At 38.2% G+C, this 28,000-nt stretch overlaps 1 protein-coding gene across 1 annotated transcript; it reads left to right on the top strand.

Annotated features, from left to right (window-relative positions):
• Nucleotides 1–15: 15 nt before the first annotated feature.
• BRDT (bromodomain testis associated) lies at nt 16–23,894 on the top strand. The gene is made up of 19 exons (XM_027814367.2): nt 16–213; nt 2,388–2,525; nt 3,299–3,428; nt 5,472–5,644; nt 6,759–7,130; nt 8,137–8,265; nt 8,480–8,668; nt 9,913–10,100; nt 10,176–10,468; nt 10,558–10,671; nt 12,225–12,347; nt 13,236–13,297; nt 14,491–14,683; nt 15,409–15,509; nt 16,689–16,824; nt 20,482–20,543; nt 21,866–22,068; nt 22,932–23,094; nt 23,817–23,894. Exons 1-19 carry the CDS (start codon nt 25–27, stop codon nt 23,892–23,894), a joined length of 3,036 nt encoding a protein of 1,011 aa, XP_027670168.2. The 5' UTR covers nt 16–24.
• The last annotated feature ends 4,106 nt before the right edge of the window (nt 23,895–28,000 follow it).

Raw genomic sequence — 28,000 nt, 5'->3', positions numbered from 1 at the left:
AGCGGATATACAAAATTGCTAAAGATGTCTGTTCCAAGCCGGTGCTGTCCTATTATTAACCCTCCTCCACCAGAATATATTAATGACAAAAATAGTGGTTGTCAAACAAACCAGCTTCAGTATTTACAGAGGGTGGTCATGAAAGCCATGTGGAGGCACAACTTTTCCTGGCCATTTCACCAGCCTGTAGACGCAGCAGCACTGAATCTTCCTGTAAGAACCATTTTAGAATTGGAGTAGTAGTATGTAAAGTATTACAGGACTTGTGAATTAATGCTAGTTTAAAAGAGTATTTTCTGATGCAACAGACTGTGGAAGACAACTTTTGCATATGAACTGCTTTCATCAATCCAAGTCTGCAAGAAAACTGTGGGTTTTCTCTGGTTCATACTATATGCTTCATCTATGTTAATTTGCTTTTTGACCTAGGACTGCAGTAAATCAGTATTTCTAAGGGATGATAAGAATGCTTAGACAGGCCTCTTGAAGTTTGTGGATGTTGGTGTTCTTTCTTGTCTTCTTTCTACCTCCCTACTGGTTTAGCCATATTTCTTAATGCTGCATATAACAAGTATTTTCTTTTCCTCTAGAGTTTTCTATTTTTAATAGGAGAAAGCCAGGCTCTTTCAATGTCAAATACTTTATGATGGAAAAGCAGATTTGATTGACCCTAAACCAAATGGGCAAATCTGGATCCAGTTGATGCATAGAAGTAATTACACTTGTACTTAATTTCAAATCAACTTAGTCATCTTGCTCTGAAGTTTTGAGAGGAATTAAAAGTCTCTTAGGGAAGAAAAAGAGATACAGTGTTCTCATCATACCACAATGGTAGAACATTTTTTCCAGGAAATAGAAGCTCTGATGCTAAAATTCTTGTTCTGTATTGCCTTCTGGATTTTATTTATGTTACAATTTAATTGCAACAAAGTGAATTAACATAATGTCAAGTGACAAATTGTCTTAATTCAGGTATTTTTAGACTCCAGTTTTGGATCACACCAGCTTTTTCAGCCAAATGAAAACACTGGTTATTCACACAGCACTATTTCAAATTACCTAGAAGATACTGCTCTTGGTAGATAAGAAGAAAGATGTTAAATAAAACCATGGTACATTTCCTTTGCTTAAGCTGGGGGAAAAAAAAAATCAATCGTATTTAGTTCTCCCAAATTTCCAAGACTAATGCTACAAAATCATTGGCTCTGTTTAGAGCCGACAAAAGCCTTTATCTGCAGCTGTTTCTTGTGACAAATTCATTTGGTCACTTTGTCCAAAAGCACTGTCAAAGTGACTCTATTTCTGTGTCTTTTCTTACCCTTTTTCTGTCTTGGAAGGAACTGTCACTTAAGGTTAATATTAAGGGTCATTCAATCAGAGTTACAGCAACATTTGCAGCTGGCCTCAGGCCAGTTCTGCCTCCCTGGATTTCAAAGGCAGCCACTTGACTTGTAAAAGTATGTGTTAGTTCAACTGCTGCACAATAACAAGCAAACCTCTGGCCCCATAACAAGGACAATGAAGGTATTTGCTTCCTTTGCCTCTCCCCTCCAAGTGTTAAAGATGCAAAATGGACAATACTTAATTATTAGGTGCATCATTTAAGTTTTCTTGGTTTTGCTTTGGTAAACTCAGTCTGCACTGATGTATTTAGCTTTTTTTTTTAGTTCACTAAACCAGATGATTAGGACAGCTTTAGAAGACACTTGAAGTAGTAGTAACTCCACACAATTGCAATGTATATGTGAACTTAGCAGGTATATTCCTGTTCTGAGTTCTTAAACACACCAGCAGGGAATTAGCCTCGTGCTCTTAATCTCAAGCTTTTAGCCATGGTACTAAACTAATCGCAATAGTTCACATTCCAGCTGCCTTTGAGTCACATTGCCACATCTTCACTAGGCTAACCCTGAGAGGAGAGCCATTATAACCCAGGGGATGAAGTATTTGATTAGTAATTGTGAAAACTCGGCAGCTTCTTTTTGTCAGTGACTGACTCTTTGTCTTTGTCAGATTCTGTCTTTGTCTGCTTGTTCCCTCTGTTCTATAAACTGGAGTGCTACTTCAGGTAAATGGCTTTGAGATAACAAATGAGAAGTACATATACTGGTAGTAGTACCTATGAGAACTATAGCTCTGGATCCTATTGAAATAAATTCTTTGGGCCTTTGAATGGTTGATGTTCTATGAAAAAGCAAGGAGAAATTATGAGGTGAAGGTACTTCTGTGGTACCTATGACTATAAGGGAAAGTTTTCCTTCATATAAAATATTCCTTCCAACATAATACAATTCTTCTCTCTTGTAATTTAACTTTCATAACTAAATGTGTAAGAATCCTCATGTCCTAATATTAAAGATATGTGACTAAGTCTTTCAAAATGACAGGATTATTACAGTATTATAAAGAAACCTATGGACTTGGGCACCATTAAAAAGCGCCTGGAACACAATTACTACACAAAAGCAGCTGAATGCATTGAAGACTTTAAAACTATGTTCTTGAACTGCTACATATATAACAAGGTATGTGAAACACAACCTCTTACCAGTAATCGATTCTATTGAACAATGCAAACAAGTCTAAACCAAACAAATGGTTATTAAAGCCTGCACTAAATCAGTCAATGTCTGCACAATTTTTCTGGGAGGGAAAGTATTTTCCCTGAAATGGGGTGGGGGGTGTGGGGGTGCTACTAGGACTGACAGAGGGCACGTAAGCAAAGTCTACCCTGCTGTTACAACTACTGCACGCGTGGCCTTTTCTGCACAAGGATTCCACCTGCAAGATCTCTGGGCTTCAGTTGTGGAGATCATGAACAGCAAGCACCATGTAACTGCTGTACAAGTCTAAGACTAGCAACACTGAGCCATGCTCCACTCCTCCAGCAAGTTTAACTAACCGAACTTGAAGTGTGAGCATCTCCTTGTGCTTGGGTGTTTGTTGGCTGTGTCTTGGTATCTTTGAGATTGAACAGCTTTCTTCAGAACATAGGAATGAATAAGGGAGTTACAGATCTACCCCTTTTTCCCTTTGCTGTAGAAAGTATATGGATGTAAAGCAAGTAGGACTGTGCAATAGGTCAGTGGGAGAAAGAGTATTGCAATAATGAAGCAATTTGTATTAAAGTGAGTTGGGGGCAGGGGGCAGGGATAGCAAGGACTGATAGACCCCTCTAGTGCTGGTGGCTTGTTTCAATCTGTTGGAGCAGGATTCTGTAGACTGCTTATTTTACAAGGTAGCCCTCCATTACTGCAGCCTCTCCTTTACTCTGAATCCTACTGACTATATTTTGCAGCCAGGTGATGATGTTGTATTTATGGCCCAAGAACTAGAAAAAGTGTTTATGCAGAAAATAGCCCAAATGCCACCAGAAGAAAGACTAGTGATCCTCAACAGAGGAAAGCGAAAAGGAAAGAAGCCAGAAGGTAAGGCCTGTATTACATGTTAAATTATTAATATATTAAACCAGCAAAAGCTGGAAACATGGAATCTTCCATTGCTTGTCACAACTCAACCCTGGAGCAGTCAGGTGCTCTCCACTCTTAGCAGAACATATCAGACAAGTAATAATATTGCTATAAGGCTTTAGCAGATTTGGTGTAGCCATAATATTTTTTTATAGGTACTAGCTATGTTTCCCATTCTCTACTAAAGAATTGTGTTCAAGAGGGGGCAAAAGTCAAAATTACCAACTTAATCAGTAGTGTAACAGCATAGCTTCACAGGCAAACTTCTGTTGAAATGCAATGCTCTTGTCCACAAAAAGGACCATTCAACCAAAACACCTCAAACTTATGAGGAAATTGCTTGAAGTGATGTTGGGAAGCCTAGTTGCAAGGGGCCAGATGATTGACTGCAATTTGTTATCATCACTAACTTCTGATGTCTTTTTAATTGTTTTTATAATGTTTCACTTGTACAAAGCGCTCACTTCTAAATGTAAGCTCTCAACATTGCTACAGAATAAATACCTATATTGATAGAATTGAGACTACGCCGTGTCTGGAATCACATGTGCATCTCAGTGGGTTAATTTGGAGACATCTGAGGTAGCATTCCAAATTGACCTGGAGGTACTGCTGTCGGTTGTTGGGGAAATGTTAGCTATGTCTTCAAAGAGCTGTGACACTCCTTCACCCTGATACCTCTTAATTACTTGACTTCTGACAGCCATGGAGCAGTAATATTGGCTAGCTCAGTTCTTACTGGCTCACTTAACAGATGCTTGTATTATTTAACTATGCAACTACACAGCTCTTCAGAGTCTCCTGATGACTTCACATGCTGTGATGTGGTATGGTGGCCCTTGTTGCTGGCAGTAGCCAAAACAAGTGTTTCTTCAAAACAGTATTACGGTTTGATAGATCTCTGTAGCTTTCTCCTCAAGGTATGTTTGAGGAGCAACGCTATGTTTCAGTGATCTGGTAGGTGGATATGGGAAAGCAGTGCATTTCTTGGTCCTCTAAAAAAAAAAATTAGGGGGTTAGGAGGAAGAGTGGGATACTCAGTTGACTTTCTGCTTTTACTAGCTTATTTAAGTAAAATCTCAAGCAATTCATTGCCTTGGCAGAATATGTTGATTGAACAGGTACAAGCGACTGCCAGAAAAGACTTCTGAGAAATGTGTTGGAAGCTGAGTTAGCTTTTTGGTTTGCAAATGATTGCAACAATTTGAGATGCTTTCATAACAGACTCTTCCTAGAATTGATGCTGTTTAAGTCCCCTCATTCCCTTTGCACACACAAATGTGCAGCCTGTACTAATTTTGAAATGTTCTAAGCACTTCTTTTTGAATTTCCCTTTATTTTGTTAAAAAAAAAAAAAGAAAAACAAACCAAAACCAAAAAAACCCAGCTGACTTCCGTTTCAGAGAACATCATGGTGTGGCTCAGTGTTGTGTTATATAAACTAATAGGTGTGAACTTCTATGGGAAATAAACAGAATCACAGAGCTGGAAAAGCCATTACTAATTTAATCAGCCAAATCAAATACAGAAAAAACTTGGTCTAAACTGTCCTCAAATCAGTGACAGAGATCTGTATTAGTGCTAAGCAATATATGCAGGTTTAAATATGTTTAGGGAACTTGAACCTTTGTGATGCAGTTTGCACCCTTTGCTGCTTGGTCTTCATGTGTCTGTAGAAAACAACTTGATTCTCTTCTTGGCAAGAATGTTTTTTCAATGTACAGGGTTTAGTGTGGTGTCTCTAACCTTCCCTGTGAGGTTAATCCACAGCTGTCTTGAAGCCAAATATACCTAACTTGGTACAATATTCTAGCTGAGGTACTAATGGTGCTGAATAGTAGAGGATACCCAGATTATGTGTAACAATGGTCTTGTTTGTATTCATTTGTATAGTTTGGATGTTGAAGAACGGTTCTGTTAACTGTTCCATTTGATTATGAAAGAAACTAACTGCAACACTTAAGACCTAACTTTAAAACTTTCTGTTTTTAAAATAACCAGAAACACAGCAGCCCAACCCTGGGACTTCAAATGCACAAAGCACAGTGCAGGAACAAGCTGAAAGCAGTAAGCAGCCTCCAGTGAAGACTCAAGAGCTGCAGCAGGTTACACTAGCTCCTTTGTCTGCAGCTCAGCTAGCTGCTTTAATGCCAGCTGCAGTCCCTATAACAAAAGTAAGTTTCCTCAAATAACCTTCAGAAAGAAAGGTATTGAAATTGCTCCTCCAGGCGCTAACAGCAAAACCACAGGAGCCATGCTTATTACAAATTTTTTCAAAACCTCCATTGTGATAGAAGATAGTAAGAGATCTCTAAATCTTCTGGGTCTCTGCTAAATAACTGGGCCAGTACTAATCCTAGAAACTAAGCAGAAATTGGGATGACTTCTTGGTACATCTTTTCTTATAAATATGGGGTTTAAATGTAGTTATTGAAGAAACAAAGTGAACTTTAAGATGTTCATTCATGAAGTGTATTACTATACTTCTGCAGGCTTCACCTTAATGTAGAAACTGTTCTTCCCTTGAGGTGTAGATTGGTTTTAGTATTAAAATAAAGGTCTTTCTAAGTTTTATTTATTAACTTCTCACATTTTCAAGGAAAATCAAATACTTGATTCCCCAAAAATAGTGTGTGTGTTTAAATGCTGTGTAACTCACCTGGAAGGTGTTAGTAACTCACAAAAGCAAATTCTTGTTAACTCAAATCTGAATTGTATATGAACATCTGATGTTTTCATCAGATAAACACTCTTGTATTGACTTAGCTTTGGTTTTGCTTTTCTAATGAGGAATAGGCTCTCCTACAGTGTATATTTACACTTAAGAGTCTGAATGCTGATGACAAAGCACACATTGTATTGTTTCCAAACTAAATACCACCTAGGTTAAAGAAAGAGATAAACCTTGTGCATAAAGCTGTTCAACCCGACTTCAAATGAATTGCACTAGTTTTTCCCCTTTCCGTGGCACTCGCCTTGTGGTAAGTTCATAACCTACCAGCCAGTTGGAGTCTTCTCAACTGACTAAAACCAGACCACAACCTGACCTGCCATACACCATGTTCCTTCCTTTACATCTAAGATTGAGCTTGGTGCACTGATCTTGTAAGGCCTTTGTAGGTTTTCAGCCTAAACTTGTGAAAATGCCACGTTTTGCTCTGACTTCAAAAGCTGCAAAATTTCTGACAATTTTTAGATATTTTTTTTCTTTGTGTAGCCTGAAAGCTGACCATTCTTTCACTGTTCTGGACACCTGTATTTCAGAACTGTGAAATTTTCTTTTCCTAGGCAAAAAAAGGTGTGAAAAGGAAGGCTGACACTACAACTCCTACTACTTCAACATTCATAGCAAGTGGTGAATCTTCTGCAACACTTAATGAAAAGAAAGCTGTTAAAACACGCGGAGGTGAAAATGAATGTATGATACAGAAAAAGCTTTTGAAGAGATACTTGCCAGATTCTCAACAGTCACCTGAAATTCTTAAAAAGATTAAGCTGTCAGAACAACTAAAACACTGTAATGAAATACTTAAACAAATGTTTTCAAAGAAACATGCAGCATATTCATGGCCTTTCTTGAAACCTGTAAATGTTGCATCTTTCTCACTTGGTGAGAACCAAGGGATCACCAAATGTCCTACAGACCTAGGAACCATTAAAGTAAGTCGGTTTCGGAGGGAACTGGAATATTTGTGTGCTTGCTTGAGTAACTTGTGTAATGACTGAGTTTTAATCGTGCTAGCTGAAAAGGTGTAATGAAAGCTGCTTCTCCTTTCAGAGAAGTAGTGGGCATAGAAACAACATACTCTCACCTCAACAAACTAAGGCACAGCTTGCTAAGGAAAGTCTTCTAAGTCTCATTGTGACTATGTGCATAGTCACAATCTACCTGTCTGTTGAACAAGCTAATACAAGTAATGAGGGAATTACCATCTCCAGGAAGTACTACCAAGCAGGCTGCCTGTTAAAAATCTTTCAATCTGTATACATGATGCCGTTGCTAATGCTCTATAAAACAAAATGTAATTCTGTAATGACAACTTTTGCTTCTCTGAATCTCAGTATCCTTGGTGAAGTGCCCTGGAACCTCAACACTGGGTATTTATGTGACACCTTGCACACTTTATGTGAAAATGAACAGAGACAGTGTCATGAACTCTGGGTACATCTGTTTAGGGTTGAAGTATTTAGCCAGGTTAAGATCCACTTTTGTGGGGAGGGTTCAATTTCAATAGCTTATTGAATTATCTTGAAAATTGGCTTGTGCAATGTAAAGGTTATTTCCCAATTTCTAGCCCATTACTTTGACTCAAACAATTATGGAATAGACTTTGAATAAATACCATGCTTAGAATCTAAAACAAGAGCTGAGCTGACCAAATAAAATCACCCAAACATTGTTTTCTTGACTTAGTGCTACAAAGTAGTTACAGCAATTAGTTAGCAAATTTGTTTAACAAAGTAAGAGAATTTCCTCTTTTAATGGGACAAGGTTGACATGAGAAGCAGGTCTTTCCATAATGGTTCTTACAATATATGCTGTCTTGATGCAAGCTGAAACTGATACTGTATATCATAATTCTTGTTCCTCCTCTTTTTCTGCCAGTTCATGGCAATGCTCTCTACTCCTAAGCCCTAAATGTGCATTAATTTTCTTTTCCTCTAGAAGAAACTGGATAATTTTGAATACAGCGATATACAAGAATTTGCTACAGATGTTAGATTAATGTTCATGAGCTGCTACAAACATAATTCTCCAGACCATGAAATAGTTGCTATGGCAAGAAAACTTCAGGTGAGTTATCACTTAAGTCAGTCTCGGAAAAAAAAAAAAAAAGTCGGACTGTAAGACTCCTTTGTGGTCATCCCTTGGCCTGATGTAGCATCTACTAATGTTACCAACTACTGTGGTGCTGTGTAGTTCTAGAAAACAAGCTAAAACTTCATAATGCTTTTAGAAGTCTGAAAGCATGTTGACCTCTCTGCTGTTCCCAAACTTAACTCTTTAGGATGTTTTCGAGATGCACTTTGCCAAAATCCCTGATGAACTTGTTGCAAGTGCTCCTCTGTCACAGCCTACAAGAGAAATGACAGAAGCTTATTCCAGTGAGAGCAGTAATGATGACTCTACAGAAGAAAAATCATTTGAAGAGTCTGAACAGGAAAGAACAGTGCACCTTGGAAAGCTGCAGGAGCAAGTAAGCATTAGTACTCAATGTGCATGACTTATGATCTCTCTGATAATGCCACTTGCAAATGTCCATTCTAAAACTAAGTACCAAGAATCAGTATTCAAAAGATTCTCTAGTAATTTGTTTTTCTTAATACAGAACTTCATTCCTGTTTGGAAACACCTCCAAACTTTAAGTGAATAGTGCCTCAGCAAATACAAACTGGTTTTAGTGAATCTAAATTACTTTTGCCTACCATTTCTTCAGACAACTCTCAAACTTTTTAAAAAAAGTGTTGCTGTGATATGTTCAGAGCACACAGATACTCCACAGGTAGTTTAGTGGCATATTCTTCCAACAATGGCATTTCCTTCGTACTGCTAAAGAGCTCTGTTCTTATGCTCTGTCTCCTTTGAGCCACAAAAGCAGGTAATTGAATTTGTACTTCATGCTGAGTTTTCTGAAGTAAATGGAAGGAATCTCATGCTGATGTGAAGCAGAGCTTTGCCTCACTGCCTGAGTGGAATGGGTCTTGCTTTTGCTTGAACATAATGCTTTAACCTGCTGCTGCTGTACCTATAAACTATAGGGAAAACTAGCATTTGTTCTGCTAGTCAAATGAGGGGCGGTTTAGTTTCCAGTATTTTAAGAGTAGCATATACATCATCAATTTATGAATATAGGTGTGAGGTCAACCAAATGTCTACAAGACAGCCTTTGTGATAGTGAAGAATTTCAGTGTCTCTGAATTCTATTTTCATTGTCTGTCCATCTTCGTTCTAATTCCCATGAGGCTTAACTTGTTAGGTCTTTCTCTGAAGCTGCTGGTATGTTCCATCTAGCTGGTTTATATTGCAAAATATTTGGGGTTTATGGATTGAAGATGCACAAGCCCAGTCCCACTAGCCTAATTCCGTAATGTTGTAGAGATCTAACCTAGTAAGGCACTTATGTGCTTCCCAAGCACTTGAAATTAAAGAGAGGCTGCTGGATACTCCTACAGTGATTTTTGCATTTTTATTCCTCACAGGATGCTACAAGACATATGCTGTTAGAAATGTCTGCATAAAATAAATAGCCTTACCTCTTCTATATCTGTAGTCTGTGACTAATATATAATATAGTAAGATGCTTGGAAAGTAAACCTAATTTAAAAAGCAAACATCCTATTAATATCAGCTCAGCTGCCACAAATCTGCGATATTTAGGACCATTTTATTATTCCTCCTATATTGCCAAAGATTATTGGCTTTTGTTTGTTTGTTTGCTAGCTTAAAGCTGTTAATCAGCAGTTGCGGGCTTTGACCAAAGCATACTTACCTAGACCGAAAAAGAAAAAAGGGAAGGACAAAAAGGAGAAAAGTAAGAACAAGGAAGAAGCTAAAATAAAAAGCCTGACTGAAAAGAAGAAAAATCTAAAGTACAAGAAGAAATCTAAGAAAAAGCTGTCTTTAAACATGTAAGTGTGGGGGACTTGCGTGGGTGTCAAATTATTTTTAAACTGCTGTTACTGCAGTATACTTTTTTCTTGCAGTCAATCAAAGAAAACCATGCAGCAGGTCTTGTTGGCACGTAAGTCAGAAGATGAAGATGGTGCCAAGCCTATGAATTATGATGAAAAAAGACAGTTGAGTTTGGACATAAATAAACTCCCTGGAGATAAGCTTCGGAAAGTAGTCCATATAATACAGTCAAGAGAACCTTCACTGAGTAATTCTGACCCTGATGAGATAGAAATAGACTTTGAAACTTTAAAGGATTCAACACTCAGAGAACTAGAGAAATATGTAGCAACCTGTTTGAGGAAAAGACCAAGAAAACAGCAGGGTATGTAGCATAAATGATGCCTACAAAAACAAAACCTGCTAGATTTGTCTTCTGTTTTGCTGCAACATTAACTTCTGTCTCACATGCAGCTAAAAAAACAACGAAGCCAAAAGAACAACTTGATTCTGAAAGGAAACAAGAGCTAGAGAAGAGACTACTGGATGTCAATGGTCAACTAAACCTAAAGAAGGAGAACATAAAGTGTAATACTCTTAAGTTATTTCTGTTGCAAATGAATAAAATTAAAAGTAGGATTCTCCCCTTGGGCTTCTGTACTGTTATGTAGCTGGGGACTCTCTTCTCAGAAGAGTTGAGTTCTTAGGCTTCCCATTGCTAGTCTTAAGATTCTTCCTATGCTGAGTGAGCTGAAGTCACAGCAGCAAATTTGGCCAGTTACTTGTACTGTCTAAAACATCTTCCTTATTCTTGCACCTAATCCTTTATTACAAGTAAAGATGATAATGGCTTCAGAGTTTAAGGGATGCTGAACACCTTCTCCCTTATGCTGACATGTGAAAACATGGAGGGGGAGGAGGAGTGTCCTACAGTATGTATTTGTTTGCAACTCACTTTCTGTGGCTTAGAGATTCAAGAGCAACAAACTAGTCATACTTGTTAGATTGCAGCCTCACTAATGCTCTCATGGGAGCAAAAGTTTTGCATTGGTGACAGGTGTGCTGTGTTGTCTTAGTCTTAAAGAAGTGCCCTAGGAGAATCAATTCAGTTTTTTCAGGCAATAATGTGTTTCAATATCGAAGCTAGAAATTCAGTACATGCTTGAGCATATCTAAAGGTGGTTCTCATCAGGGACTGTCAACAGATAAGTGCAGCTGATGCTACCACTATAGGTCAAGCTGTTCCTTGTTAAACCAGTGAGTGCTATTATTGCCCTCTATTGGATATCTGTTAAGCTCCTATGTAAAACCAGTGAGCTGAAATGATAGAAGCAGCCCTACAAGACACAGGCTTGCATTCGGTATTAGTTCAGTCAACAGTCTTCCTGTCTGATACACATGAGGGCTTGAAAAGATTCTAGAAAGAAAAGCTTAAAGAAGCAGCTGAAATAAATTGCAAGGGATATGTTGTGGGGAGAGGGAGGGAACTGGCTAGGAAACCTTTACAACTAGCATCTGACTTCTTTTTAAGGAAGAGCTTAAGCTGGCACTTAACACAGACCCGTGTCCAGGGAAACGGGTATCCATGTAGCTTCTCATTTTCAAAGCTTCCATCAGAGCAACACGCTCTGAAAAAGCTTTTTGTCTGAAAAATCACTATAAACTGAGTTAAATCAACCCTGCAGATGCAAAATAGTCAGATGGTGGGGAGGTGGCAAAAGATGAAAATTCTGGAGTACATATGGCTTGGGAAAGAGAAGAGTTGGCTATAGGTAAAGACCTTAGCATGCAAGTCTGGCAGCAGCAACAAGCACAGAAACAGTCTCTTAACAGCAAGAAAACTTAGGGGGGAAACTCTTTGAATTGTGTCTTAAGACAGCACAGTTTTAATCTACTTCCGAACTGTAAGTTGTGTGATTACAGCTCCTCCTTGGCCATTTCATTAATTCAACTAGCCTGCTGATGGTGAATCTCCCTCTTCTACAAAGGTCTTGAATTCACTGCTAAATGGACAGTGGACAAGGAAATGGCAGAAGATGAACGGTTATGTGCGAGGATAGATCTAACAAGGTTGATACTAGTGTTATATAGGAGGACTGCTCCACTGCAAGTTGTTCTAATTTTTTTTTTTTCTCCTGCAGTTGAAAACAGTGCTGAGCCCAGTATTGGACCAAGCAGACTGAGCGATAGCAGCAACTCCTCAGACTCTGGCAGCAGTACTAGCAGTGATTCTAGCTCCTCAGATAGCAGCGACTGTGAATCGGGTCAGAAAGCTTCTTTTTGTCTTTGTGTAGGCAAAACATCTGCCTTCTCAGTTAGCATCTGCTGTTCCACACGCTTACCAAGGATTTCAGTTACCCTTGTAGGCTTGCTCCATGTTGAAGGCTCAATTCTAGTGCTATTAAATGAGTGTCTTAGTACTGAGTTTGGGGCAGGGGCAGCAACAAACACACAAACCTACAAATCCACTCAACTTACCAGTGAAAAACTTCAGGGACCAAAATCAGCTAGCAAGAGGTCTGTGTATCTAACCTGGAGACTTGACTACAGCCTACTCTTGTGGTTTTGAAAGCGTAATTTACTTTTTTTCATCTTCTGATCTGCAGCGTGAAGGGTGCCTTACCTTGTGGGTAAGGCTTAGTCCCTTAGCTGAGGGACAAAAGTACCAACAGCATTGACTGTAGAGCCAAAGTCTACACTGGTTCTTAAGATGTCTCAAGCTTGTTCAAGGGACATGACAGTGCTGCAGCATCAGGATATCAGAATGATGTTTCTCTCTGTGCACAGAACTCTTATTTAGTTTTCTAGGACAGAACAGATCTGCCAAACTAGAGGTCTACGGTGTAGGTATCCGTATGAGGTAACAGTGTAAGGTGAGATGAGTGCTCAGCCCTTTGCAGTTGGGGGATGTGAACACAGTAAAGTCATTGATGGCAGCAAAAACCTTGATCCTGCAGGAGAAGTTCTCTAAACACATCAAGCTGAAGTCAAAGTATTCAAGATAACAATGTTCCTTTCACTGTGAGGTTTGGCTCTCTAGGTACAACTGCAACTCAATCTTGTATGTGTGAATAATGAAACATATGTGAATGACTTGTTTTATATTTTCCATCCCCCTCTTTCTGCCCACCTCGCTGTATTTGCAGTTACAGAAACCTACTCAAAACAGACTGGAGCCAGGCAGAACTGTCCAACTTCTGTGGAAAAGCCTAAGGTAAACTGACTGGAATGGATATTATATTTTTGGCCTGAACAAAGTTTTATGCTACATACAATGGCACTGGGAATGACATAACTTTATCAGGAAATAATGAATGTGGCTTGAATGCTGCTACTTCTGTAGGACTGATTTACATGGAGATAAAAAATTCTGCTGTTTGTTAAAAGTAGCTTATGTATCTGTATAAAAACTGATGTACTGGGAGAAGTCCTGAGGCTTTTACCTCTTAAAATCATCATAATTCTACATTAGGTGAAGGAGTAGGGAAAAAGTGGAAGAACTCTCCACACACCCCACCCCACCCACCCCCCTCCCCCCAAAAAATTTCCGTGCTGACTTGATCTTTGAGCATGGAATTGACCTAATAAACAGTGCAAACTCCACTTAAATATTTTTCTTCCTATGCATAACCTCACTTCTACACCTGAAAATAAACAAATTGTACAATACACTAGTAATTTTCAGGGTACTTTATATTACTTATTACTATGGTATTATGAGCAACAGTAGTTTAATCTAGAATAATTTTGAATGCCTGTAAGATTGAATTGCTCTATTCTTGTATATACAGTGGGTGTTAATTCTTGTCAGGGTTAGCTGCCTTTCGCAATTTCCCTTGAAGCTACCAGTGATAGAGACCTCTGATAGCAAAGCAAGATCACAGCAAAGCCTTCATTCTTCTTACAATAGACTTGCTTTCACTTAAAGTGCTTAGTTGGATACAGGAAACTAGGCTGAAAATTTGTTATTCAGCTGCTGCTTCTGCATCTTCATAAGCACAGGCTGAGGGGAGGGATTATGCAACACACTTTTTGGTTTAAAAAGGTCCAGCCTCTGCAGTGATGGAATGACAGCAATAAACTTGAGAAAACAGGATACAGGAATTAAGCTTTGTTTAGCCAATTCTAACAGCCCCTAACTGATTTTGAGTTACAACAAACATCAGGCTTCAAATCCTGATATTGCATTTTGTTCTTATGGGTTTTCTGTATCTGTCAGATCAAGGCGGTGAACTTTACCTTATGGAGTTTTGTCACCTAAACTCTTAGAAAAGGCCAGATTGGTATCACAATAAAGGACTACTGAATTCTATAAACAATAGAAATGTGGGTGGTGGTGGGGAGAGGGAATCAAATAGCTATAAAAACTGAGATTTGGCTATATTAACTACTGCAATCTCTTTCTAGAGAGTACCACCGTGTCTACAGAGGACAACCTCCAATGCTGTTCTGCAAGCACAGCCCCCATCTCTTACTAGTAGCTTGCAAATTTGTGGATCATCTGAACTGCAGCAGCCACCTGCCGATGTACTGCAGGGGCTTCAGCCTTTACAGAATAAATCACTTAAACCATCAGAACAAAATGCCCAGTATCCCCCAGGTAACATTTTTCTGGGAAGAATCATGGCTTTACTTGACTGCTAAGGAAAGAAGGCATGGCAGGACTAATGTTTGTATTACCCCAATAAGCTTATCAAGGGGGTAATAGAAAAAGTTCTTGCAGGGTATGGGTTATAAAGAGCACGATGTAAATAAAAGTGTGGCAGCACTGAGGATTGGCTAGCGTTTCAGACTGCTGGGGCACCTGTGGGGCAGGATAGTATTAAAAGAGGAGGAAGTGTTTATGCCTCCCTCTGAGATGGAAAATGATACCTTAATGAACCTAGGGTTATGGGAAGTACTGAACACCTTAAAGCAGGAACTAGACGCTTAAACCCATCACCACTACTCAAGTTTATGTATGAAATACCTATTAGCTGACTTCAAGACTTGGTGCCATAGGCACTCTGAATGGATTGCTGTTGGCAGAGAAAAAAAATTATGTTGCTTAGGAACTTGATCCAAGGAGCTATACTTTTCCCTCCCTCACTTCAAAAGGTCTAAACTTCAGATGCTTCTGAGTTTTTGGTAAAAGACAGCTTGAGCTAGTAGCTGATTAACTGAGAAATCAATTTAAAACTAATTAAAAACAACTGTCTCAAATCATGCAGCTAGGATACATATCTTTATATCTAGTTAATCTACAGATCTAAAAGGTGACCTAATTTTGAGATGTAGGACTGCCCTTTGCATGTTAGGGGAAATCACACACTGCTTCTTTCTCAGGTGTATCTGCTCTGCATGATGCTCCACACCAGCACACCCCTCAGAGTGCTCCAAGGACAGATCAGTCTTCTGTCACCCAGTGCACACGTGCTCTCCCAGAGGTGAATACATGCTTCTCCCCAATGAATGCAATATTCCAGGCTTGAATTTGGTGCAACAAAGGCCACCTAAGGTTTACAACAAGAGTTATCTAAAACCCCACTAACAAAGTGATTCCTGTCCTTTAATAGGTCATTAATTCATTGCCTGTTGGCTGCAACACAAAAGGAAAGAGTTTGGCTGATCAATATATATCAACTTTATGATGTCCTATAAAGCTTATTTTATTTCTTTTCAGTGCTATAGCTTAAACTTAAGTAATACTTGCATGCTTACAAGCTAAAAGCCCACCCTGTAAACCTTACAGTTTCACAAAAGAGGTGGGCATCTTACACTATATATTCCTGTTTTGGAGAAGTGTATTGCTTTTTTTTCCTGTTCCTAAAGCCACAGAAACTGGGGCTTTCAGGGTTGTAGATGAGATTGTGAAATATTTAGTCACTATTGATTTGCCTTAACACGTTCTTGGAGAGTATCCTGGTTAGAAGGGCCTCAGTTACAAAGGAAGTTATTGATGTTACTGGAGCAGCATGATCTTAAGCATGATCTATCTTAAGGTGTTTATCTTTCTCAACATGGTTTCAAACACACCTGTTACAGCCAGGTTTTAATAGCTTTTATTTTCGGAAATGGATAGAAACAATCTCTTGAATCTATGAGCACAAGAAAGGAATAAAAGCAACTTATCGTTGGCCATTTGCATCCACTATCCAAGGCAGTAAGTAGTAGATGCTATGAGACTCAGGTTTATGCAACTCCTTCCCCAGTTCAAGGGGATTACTACACAATCTGGCATAGAGAAAAACTAAGCCTGAAGTGATGCAGCTGCCCTTCACTCTGATCCATAAAGACAGAGTGGAGCAACTGGTTTTACAATAAAAGCCAACTTCTATGATGTTGTACTATGTCAGGAGTCAAAGAGCTTGTATCAGTTTCTTGTTCTACCCACTCCACCACTTGGAACCTCTGAGCAGTTCATGATCTAAATCCAAAGTGTTAATGTAAGAACATTCTCTGACTACCACAACATGAACAAAATCTAATTCTTCCCTGGTGTTTACAGAAGCTAGACCTGTGACAATTTGCTGCTCTAAGCTTCTAAATCTTTAATTCTGCTGGTGTATAAGAATCCAAATGTTTAGCACTTCAGAACATATTTTGAAGTCTAATTTCTTTTCTAGGTATCCAACACAACTTCCCAGGTTGACAATGCTGCTTGGAATAAACAAGCTGAGAAAACAATACATCTAGACAAATCTAATAAACTTCAAGCCAGTGAGATAACTGATGATTCAATATCCATAAGTCAAGAACAAAGTATGTATACTCATAATAAACTGTAACTGATATCAGGGGTGCAAAGTTAGAAATGTATATGAACTTGGTTTAAGGAAATAAAATGCTGACCATGTACATTAATCAGTTTGCAGAATAATGGAAGGGATGCAGTTTCCCCTTGTTCTTTCTGTTTCATTTTGATTTGCTGCTTTAAAAAAAAAATAATGAAGAGCCAAGCATCCATTTAACTTCTGTGTTAAAAAGTAATTTCCTTTATGTATTTTAAGAACTTAACTTTCTGATTTAGTACTAGATATAAGTAACCCAGTGTTCCAGGAAGTCTGAGAGAACCAATGCTCCAGTCTATCAAACTTCACTGGCCTTTAGGTTGTCTTCTGATGAAGCTTCATGGAGCTCTTTTTCCCAGGGCACTTTGTATTTTGAGTCACCATCTCTGGCTCTTGGTGACAAGGATCTGACAGTAAAGCAATGTCAAACAGGCCTCCATCATGGAAAAAACTTGAAATAATTACAAGAAGAAAGGTTCCCTGAAAGCTGTGCTCCATGCAGAGCTGCATCAGACTTCATATCTATTTAAAAGTAAAGAATTCTGAACTGGACACTGAATACCCGTGCTAAGTGTAGTGTTACCAGACATGATTGTTTAGGTTCTTCCTTTACTTTTTTTCTCTCTAGACTACCTGTGTAGGCTTGAACAGGGCAGGGAACAAGCTTCTGAAAACTTGATGAAATTAAAAGGCACAGCCTTATCACTGATGAACTCTGATTTTTGCCAAAGAATGATGCTGGGTTCTTGACTTGTATTAAAGCAACTCTAAAAATGGAAGTTTAGTTCTCCAAGATGTTCTATGTGGTATTTTTATGGTCTTAACACACCTACCCATACACATACTGACCCCTTTCATTGAGGCTTGCTGGAGTTGGTACGTGGTTTGCATAGTTTCAGGTAATAGTCTTTCTTACAAAGTTTTGAGGTGCCTAAACTGGAATTCCTGTCCTGCATACTGCATGACTGGAACTATCAAGATCCTGATGTCACCTTAATACATTAAAGGTCTGCAAAAACAAGCAGGAATAAAACAAGTTCACTGTTCTAATAGTCATAGAAAAAAGCATAGCCAAAACAATTGAGAAAGCTTGCTCCCTTCTGTGCTTGTTTAATGCTTAGTCTTAAATGAAGGTTAGGAATAGAAAGTTAATTTGTACTGTTTCTATTTTCTCCCCTTTTTTAAGGGACAGTTGTAGAGGAGCTCCTTTATTTAGCATGGGAACTATCCAGTAATGAGACTGCCTTTGAGTATACTTGAACTTTGGTATTATGTTGCATAGCAGAGTTATTAACACTGTTACATGAGCATGGTTATCTGCCCCCTTCCATAATACAGTGGTGTTTGACTGTTCCTGCAATGATACATGCCCCAGTTGTGCTCAGTGTTATCTTAGCCTTTCCACTACTAGCTTCTGTAGAAAATTGGAAGGAGTTGTAGGGAAATACAGGGTTATGGCACTTTTTATTTTAAACAACAAGAACTTTGTTATCTGGAACTCATAAAGCCTGCAATCTATTGATATGAAGTACAGAGAGTGCTTAGTACTGTATGCACCTACTTAGATCAAACTAGCCAAACTCATTTTTTAATTGGATGCTTAGAGCAACTTGTTGAATTTTGTAAAGAATCCCACTGTCTTAAGCATTTCTGTGAGGTTACCTGCATCTCTGAAACACGGGTTCTTGATTTTACACTTGTGACACCTGTGATGGTATGGGTGCAGGCTTGGTGTATTGCTGAATTTAGTGGTGACTTGAGAAGCTTGATTTATGAAACAGGTAACCACAAGCTTCCCTTCAGATAAAAAAGCAATGTCCCTCTATGAGAGGTTTTGTGAAGGCTCGCATTGCTATAAGTATCCTAAAATGCATGTTTCAAGGCTCACGACTGCAAATACTTTTGACACAGCCTCATATTCCTATATTATATCTACAGGTGTAAGACAGGCATGTCTATAAACTTAAATTAAACTTAAATTTGCTTCACGTAGATCTTTTTGGTGGGTATAACAGGTTGATAAAATTGATCTTAACAACAAGGATAGATATTTTTGGGTATATGAAGCTCTTGCTTTACTTTGGTGTATTCATTGCTCAAGACTCTCAAGCCTGTATGAAGATAAATGACTGATGAAAGATGGGTGCCTATTGTATTGAGGGACACCTTAATACAAGTTTCTCAGAACTTGATCTAGGTAGACTTTGCTTAACTGGACCTGGAATCCATGCGAACAAAGACATCAGGACTTGGAACCCTCTTCATTAGTACTTCAGGGTACTATTGGACATAAAAAAGCTTCAGAGGTCTTTCATTCTGTTTTATCCCACTATATAGTAGAACCTCTTTCCTGCTTACTTGCAATTATACCATCTTACAGGCAATGCATGGGGGCAGAGGGTACAGACCAGGCACTGTTCTTGTCTTGACTTCTGGAGGCTGTGAGGTCTTTCTGAAAACCCTTTTTATGATGAGCTGACAGAGGGTTTGATGCTTTGCCTTCAGCCTTTGAGATTCAAACATCCTTTATCCTTTGCATAAAAAAAACCCCAAAACCCACCAAATAACAACAACAAAAAAACCCACAGCATGTTAAGTTTCTTATTAAACATTTACTTAAATACTGAAACGTCTCAAACTGCAGTAGAGGATCATTGCTGAACGTTATAAAATGTCTGTGTTGTATATATCCTGTTCTAAAATAGTGGCTTTTTCATAGTACACCTAGATTTTCATTCTAGAAGCTCTTTAGAAAGGGAATATAACGAAGTAATACAGAAGATTAAAAAATAACAACCCACTCTACCCTACAATAAGTGGTTTTTTTAAACACTTGTGATATTCTGGCCAGTCCCTAGTAGTACAGAAGTCTATTTTTAGGCTTACCAATAATGACTATAGGAAACTGCATCTGTTCCTGCATTTAAGAAGATTTTTTAAATCTTAAAATGTTTGGGGAAAGTGTTTTTCACACAAAACATGTGGATTGTCAAAATAGCACTTCCACTTTACCTGTAGAACTGCTGGGGGTTCTTACCTCACAAGTTAATAGTGATTATATAATAATAAAAGAGGTAACAGCATGGAGTAGTAGTACATCCCGTAGGCTACTGGAAATACGATGACTAGTCCTTACCAGTTGACCTATTTGCTCATTAAAAGAAAAAAAAAAAAAAAAAGGAAATAGGCTGGAAAGCTTTAGGCAAAACAAGTTTATACAATGAATGATGTACTCTTAAATAATTTGGAATCAAAGCGGAAGAAGGCTGATTGGGGAGGGGACAGGAGAGGACCAACTGCTAAGGTGCTGTGTTGAGACTTTCTGACCAAATACTTTGGCATTCTGCTGGGGCCTCTCCTAGAATTAACCAGGAGTTAATTTCTCAGCTATAGTTGAGCTTAACAGTTCCTTTCCCTGCTTCAAACAGCAGAGAAGTGGTCCGGTTCAACTTAAGCTTAGGAAATGTTTGAGAGCATTTCTGTCATTCTGAACCTAATAATAAGAAATAACTGCAGTGTAAATTCTTAAGCCCCTTCCCAGAGTGGCTAATTTTTTTATTGCTTAGCTTTGAGGAAAAGAATCCATAAAATCAACGTGAGTGAAAAATCTTTTTTATTCTTCCATCAGGTTATTGTATACCTAATGGTAAAAACACGCTAGAGCCAAAATCCAAAATTATTCCAAGCAAGGTAAGTGTTGCTCAAACCTTATTTGAGAAGAGCTGGGGTATGCTTACTAGGATCAATAATTCCCTGTCCTGGGATCTGCTCTAAAAATTTGGTCTCTTATGATTCAAGTATCTGATTGGTCTTGGGCATTCTTATAACCTGTACAGATTTATCTCATTTCTAGTACTAAAAACAAATACAGAAAAAAAATATCTATGGGTTCTGATTATTTCAGAAAGTAAATTATATAAGATTAAGTGAAAAATAATATATCTATGTTATCATCAAAAATATGGCTTATACCATCTAGGTTTAATATTTGAACAAGGAACTAGTGTTCCTTGATCTAGTTTTAATATTCAAGCTATTAGTGTGCTTTTCCTTGCTTATCCAGTAACAAAAATAAGGCCAGTGTGGAGTATAACCTTAGGTACTATTGAAAAATCTGTTCTGAAACAGGGCAATGCACTTCTGATGACATTATTAAAACTGGGAAATAATCTGAAGAGTTTTATGAAAGTTAAGCAAAGTTTTTTCTAGCATGCAATAGATTATCTTAAATGGAGGAATAGAGGAATTTTTTCACCTATAATTTAAATTACTCTGGGGTAATCAGCTATTTGAAAGCATCAAATCAAAATCATTAGTCTAAATAATTGATCACATCAGCCTCTAGACCTAAAAAGTTCGTATGTAGTCTGTTGAATTAGAATATTTCTAGGATTTTTCTGTAGGCATTTTATCCATTTATGAAAGCCATTAACTAACCTATTGAATTCAACTCCAAAAATATGTATTTCCTTCATAAACACGTGGCTTTTTAGTGGAAGCAGTACTTAAGAATATTGGGTTTATGCTGTTTTGCACTGTGAAGAAAATGCCACTATAGAGGTGGGGGGGGGGGGATAACGGGTTTTTAAAACAAAATCCACAAGCCTAATACAAAGCTATTGTTATGTAAAGATTATACCTAGAAATTAGATAGAGGTTCTTTATAATGAAATATTATCAATGGACCCTGCATAAGCTCAGTCTTGTGAATTCATGTTTTCTGGAATTAAAAAATGGAGAGGTGGATGTAAAGGATTGGGTAAGAATAGATACAAATGCTAATGATTTCTGCCATATTGCTAAAGAATCTCAAAGTTGATGAGAAAACATATTGAAGACTTTATATTGCTGTATTTGCACTAATATTCTGCCAAAGTACAGATATTTTGTTGTAGATATTCCCCAATAAATCCAGCCAAAACAAGATTGTGCTCATGCAAGAACTAAGCAGAGAATGGATGATCAGTTGTATTTTTGCCTCTTCCATATCTTCCTTTTTCTAATAACTTCAGGATACAGGATTTAAGAATACAGATTCCTGGGTAAGCTTATGTAAAACAATGATGCTTCCAGCGCCAATAAAAGCATCTGCTGACAGCTTCAAAGAATTCAGGAAAGCAGCATTAAAGAGGAAGAGTGAGCAAGCGCAGGAGTTAAAAAGGGCTCTGGTACAAGCTAGGACGGAACCACAAAACCATCCGCAAAAACCAGACAGGTTTGTAACCACATACGTTTAAATATTATTCTTCCCTAGCTGTTTGCAGCCACTGTTTTAGTGAGTGCCCACATATGTATCCCAGTCTGAGGTCTATTCTGTTATTCTGCTGAGTGGGATAACTGACTGCCTACTAACTACTGCATTGCAGAAATATCTTAGATTGCTGTTTGCCACATTTTGGAACTCTGTTTTCTGTAATATTTCCCTCTTCAGGAGTCTTGATTTTTTTTGTCTGTTTGACCCTGTGGAAGATTAGTCTGAGCAGGTTCCTAAACTCTCCTGCTCCTGCCCGTCGCCAGCTGTATTAGATTAGGTCACTTGTTTGGAGTGTATTATTTTGATAAATAGAGCATTTGAGAGACTGAAGAGTACACTTCTTGTTCAGAACATATGGTGAACAGTCCAGGCACCTTCAGCTACCACCGGTTTCCATGAGGAGGAAGCCAGGCATGTAGTTGTATGGAATAAGACATGATGCTTGCCTGAAGTTAGTGAAACCTACCTTGGATAATGAGTTGAAGAAGGTAGAAGCAAAATATCATAGGCCCATAAAGTAACAGAAAATTAAGTGTGTATGTTTTTCGGAGAAAGTGTATGTAGGTTTTGCGTAGCATATATATAAATCCTGTATGCATACAGATTGCAAATGGAAAGTGGGAAACCTTAACCTACCAATTGCATGCACATACCTCTTGCAAAGGGAAATTGCTATGAATCAACATATAAAACAGAACCGCAATTTGAGTGGTATGCACTGATTTAAATTACTTGCAGAATTCTGTTAAGGTGCAAAGGCTCATTACAAAGAAAAAGAAGAAACAACTTTTGTCCTATACCAATCTCTTCTCCTGTCTTTAAAGGGGCCATGAATATACAGGATTGGGTGCCACAGCAGTGACAGACCGTGAGTCTCAAAAAGAAGAGCGTAAGAGTGAACAACTGCCCAAAGCTCAACAACATACTCTTGTTCAAGACCGTAACTTGGCTAGAAAAATGGAACAAGAGCGCAGGAGGAGAGAAGCAGTAAGTTGCTGACGCTTGCCAGCTGATTTTGTTTTGACTTTAGTAGAGAATAAAAAATGCTAGTTCAGGTCCTTTTTTTAAAGGACCTGAATGACTGACAACAACAGAACTATGCTACCTGAAGAGTTAGTCCAGAAATTAGGAAACTCAAAGTAGGTATTCAAGTGAGGTAATATGGAAAACTATCTACTTGGTCCTATTACTCCCATAAGCTTAGAATAATTGCATGGCAAAAGCAAATTTTAGAGTCCCTGCCTTCTGAATAAATTCAAACCTCAAGTCTTGCAAGCTGTCTACCCTCCTTAACATATTCCATGTCAACAAAAGTGCTAGTCATACTGTTCTCATCTGAAATACCAAAAGTGAGCTTTTTTAAAACTTACTAGTTTTATTGGCATAGGTAATGAATGTTTTTAATTGCTACTTCTTTTTTAAGATTAAACAGTTTTAAATATTCATAATATTGTACAATGGAATGTAAGACCTGCAATATGAGATCACGCTAGACTCAGCTAAGGTCTACTGAAGCTTTCATTCTGTTCAGCTCTTCTCAGAGGGGGCTTCAACAACCTGTATGCTCAAACTTGTAATAACAGAGGAAGCATACACTTTAGGGGAAGAAGCTTTGTAGCTTTTTTTTAAATCTCTATTAATTATTTGACCTGCACAGTGTTCATTAATGTCTGACTGCTCTGAAAATGCACCAATTTGCTTTCTTGCAGATGTCCTGTGTAATTGATCTCTATCTACAGAGAGATATTATGGAAGCTTTTGAAGAATATCTTGAAAGCTGTAGTTAATACCAGAACTTCAACACTACTTCAAACTGTACAACTTCGAAAATGTACTAGTTACAAGATTAAATGTTAAGCCTATTTCAACGAGAACATAAACTCCTTTAAAACACTTAATATTAAAAGCTTGTTCATTGGCACCTGAAGCATCAAAAGATCTTGCTGCTTGTTTACAGCCTGTAATCTAGCCTGCTACACAGTGGAACATAGTTACTCTTTTGATTATAGTTTTGTATGTTGTGCATATATATGAGAAAATATCAGCTTCTTAATTTTTTTTCTCATTTTTAAAGCAATTTTATTCTGAAGCACTTGAGAATCTGTTATACTGAGCATAGCCAAATTCTTGTTTTGACTGTATTACGTCATAGTATAGAAAATATGTACCTATAGGAACTACTTTAAACCAAGGTCTTGTCAACTACATGATTGCTATTAAAACAGTCACTTTGCTATGACACACTTGCACAGAATCTGGGCTGTGACAGAAGACCTCTATAACAGTGATCATTTCTAAAGGGTGTGTAACAGTATTTGCAATGGTGAAAAAAACCATGTCCTGGAACTCTGTAATTTCAGCAGCAAATCCTGTATACTTGCATGTCTCTTAAGGCCCAGGCATGTTGATCTTCTGTTTAATGTATTTTATGTTAACACGATGTTTGGATAAGGGTATAAGCATGTTTGCCAGATGATTTCTTCCTGTGAAGGACCAGAACTATCCCACTTCTGACTCGAGTTTGAAAGACTTTCTGATTAATGCAAGATTCTATTAATGTTGGACTATTTGTCAGAAGCAGAAAGTATAAAAACCTTACCTTCTTGTTGATTACAAAAAGCTATCTTAAATTAAGCATAGGACTAATAAAACATCTTTTTATGGATTTAGGCCTGCCCTTGTTTGTAGTTTATACATCTTTAATAGCTATTTGTCCTGCAATAAAATATTACTGTTCACATTCAGGACTCCTTACCTTGCTGTCATGTGGATGTACTTTCTGACTGGGTTAATGGGAGCACAAGATCTCTTGCCTTGGAAATAGGAGGTGACAGAGGGAAGGGCAAGAATTCATTCTCTGCATTTCATCCATTCTATATAAACGTAGCGTTGTTAATGGCATGAAACAATTCTTTTGCCCCTTCTAATTCCAGCTTCCATGACTCTATATTGTCATGATGACTTAAAGACATAACGTCAGTGCTGCTAATCTGATAAACCATTTATTTGCAACCTAGAAGTCAGTTAAAGAGGATAACCTGTTCCTAATGCCTCCGGACATTAGGCTGAGCTCAGGGGAAAGGCAGATGGCCTCCAAGCTTAAGCGGGTAATGATTGTGTTTGCCCAAAGCTGTCACCACACTCAAGGAAGCAGGAATACCACTGGTGTAGATACCCCTTGCAAACAAGAAGCCGCTTAAACTAACCAAGTATTGTTAGTTACCTAACAATTAAAATGCATGCTAAGTTCTGTTACATCATTAACTTACCTTGATGATTGGTGAAAACAGCTGCATTAATGTGTCATTTTTATACTTGTGTCTACACTAGGAGATGTAAATGAAGGATAAGATAGTCACAAGCTTTAAAAAGTTTATCTGTCATTAATACCCAGAATATGTTACGGTTTTTTACTATCAGCTATGAGTTGGTCAGTCTGGAGGCAGAGTCAGTGATGTGAGAAGTTGTCCTCTTTGTCTCTGGGAGAAATGGGATTAGTTGAACTAACAAAAGATAAGCAGGCAGATGGCACATTATGGAGAACAAAGCACACAGTCAAAGCATGTAGGACACCTTGCCCTGGGGTCGGTTTGGCTTGGCACCCATTAGAACAATAATTTAGAGCAGAAGGTGAGAAAACCAAAATGTAAAGAAAAGAGAAAAATAGTTGTTGGGGTTCTCAATTTTTCTTATTCATATTTTTCTTTTCTCATTCAATTTTTCTTCTGGAAAATGTGTGGAAGGTATTCGGCTTATACAAGCAGGTTTGCCACACATATGTAGACAGCGTGGTCCTAGAATACAAAGAAGACGCTCCTCAACAAAAGAGGAATTCTACTGCTTCCTTGGCAAATAGGACAACTAAGGTAGCACAGCTGGAGGTGCCCAGAAATGCTGAGCTAGCATGTGCGGCAATTCCCTTGTGCAAAAGCCACTCAGAACTGCTAGGTCCCCAAGCGCTATCTTCTTCCCAGTTCTGATACTGGATCTTGATCTAATAGCTGGAGATGACATAGCTAAACTCCCCAGGCAAAAGGTTTGTATAACTTAGAAATGTGATATAGGTAGTAGACACTCGGTAGTCAGTGATGCATAAACTAAAAATAGACTTAGTTCTAGTCTTATGAAAAAATTGGCTCTGCTGTTTGTACAAGAAATATGGCTCAGTTTGGCCAAATACCTGCTTATAAAAAGGCACATCACAGTTCCATCTTTAATTCTTCTTGTATTCCAGATGGCTACTAACATTTTGTGACTGCTGTGTCTAACCTGTCACTGGGCTTGCTTTAGAGATGAGTGGAAGCTTGTGGTCAACTCCAGGATTTCCAACCTTTGTTTTCCAGTTTTTCTTAGGGATGTTCTCTACTAATTCATTCCGATTACTGGTTTGTTAGGGAATTTGATGACTACTGTGATATAAACGTCAATACTGGTTGCTTTGCTCCTGCCAAACTTTCTAATTTATCTAACTGGGTCACTGGTTCACTGAGGTGCACTTTAGGGAAAATCCTGCTGCAGCTCATCTGATATTGAGAAGCTGCAAAGGCTTCTTCCCTACAAAAAAAGGTTATTAGCACAAAGTCTGATGCATAAAAAATGAGCTATATGCTAATTCCTAGGGTTGGCAATATGACTAATCTGAGCATGAACGGAAGGCTCAGGCTTGGTAGGCATGATTCATGTAATCCTACTGGAGTCTGCAGAGGTTAGTGTCTTAATTGAATCATCAGCTTCTGATGTTCCTTCTCTTCTTGCCCAAGAGACTGAAGGAGCCTTAAACAGCACCACACCTTTTTCCCCAGCAGCCTGATAAAGCTCCTGACCTTAAGTTTGTAGGGCTCACGCTCAGACAATGAGCAGGAATGATGAACAGCATGATTCAGCATTGTCAGCTGATGTGGGTTGCTGATATTTCGTTTGTGTTTCTGATAAGAGGAAGCTAGGCAGCTTTTTACAGCTAGTTGAAGATGTTATCTTTAGTACTAAAAAATAAATTCACATAATGGTTTTGCATCTTATTTAAACTTTTAAATTCATGAAAATGCACTAACAGGCAATTCTTTATAACATTCCTTTCTGTTGCTTAAAGAGTTTTTTATTTGATTTTTTTTTAAAAATTAAAATTTTGAACTTGCTTAAACCAGCATTAATTCTGTCACTGGCTTCAACAGGACTAGGATTCAGCATCAGTGTCTATATTTGCAGCTCTGAATTTAGAACAAGTAGGAGAAAGCATTTGGTATGTTATAGACAAAAATTGTCTACAAGCTGTGTTCCATGCACAGTGAAAAATTATATATATTCTGTCTGCATACCTGTTTATCCATATTTTTTTTTTAAATAGCTCATTAAATTCCATATCTTAGAGTTAATAGATGCATGGTATCTTTGTAGCAGCCTCTACTTGCAGTGCTGGACAGAGCAAAAAATAAAAAAAAAAAATTAAAAAATATCTTGGAAGTTAGGTTCTAATCCTTCAAACTCACCTGGACCAAGAACTAATTTTGGTCTTCATCAAATGCAAGTAGAATTTGGCAACCCCATCTACCCCCAAAGGCAGGCAGTTGCACGTAGGCCTAGGTTATTAAGCTGTGAGTCTCACGTGGCCTCTATGATACGGAGAAATAGTGTGAAATGGGGACAATGGACATCGACTGTGATTGTATATGTCTGCCCAGGAATGTGGGTATGGTGACCGGTCATGGGTGCAGTGTCTGGTCACATAGGCACACAGCTCTGAGGAGACGCCTACCGTTTTGAGGAGACGCCTGCCCTTCTTCCTCTAACAAAGGGGCTATTTAAAAAAGATTGAGAAAAGGATGAGAGATATTCCAATGCTATCTAGAGGGAGGGAGTGCTAAGTCTCCTTGCTGGAGGAGATCGGATGGTCACA

This window comes from Falco cherrug, chromosome 12 (assembly GCF_023634085.1).
Source record: "Falco cherrug isolate bFalChe1 chromosome 12, bFalChe1.pri, whole genome shotgun sequence".
Classification (NCBI taxonomy): domain Eukaryota; kingdom Metazoa; phylum Chordata; class Aves; order Falconiformes; family Falconidae; genus Falco; species Falco cherrug.
The sequence above is the reverse complement of the archived record's forward strand: the minus strand, read 5'-3'. Positions and strand labels throughout refer to the sequence as shown.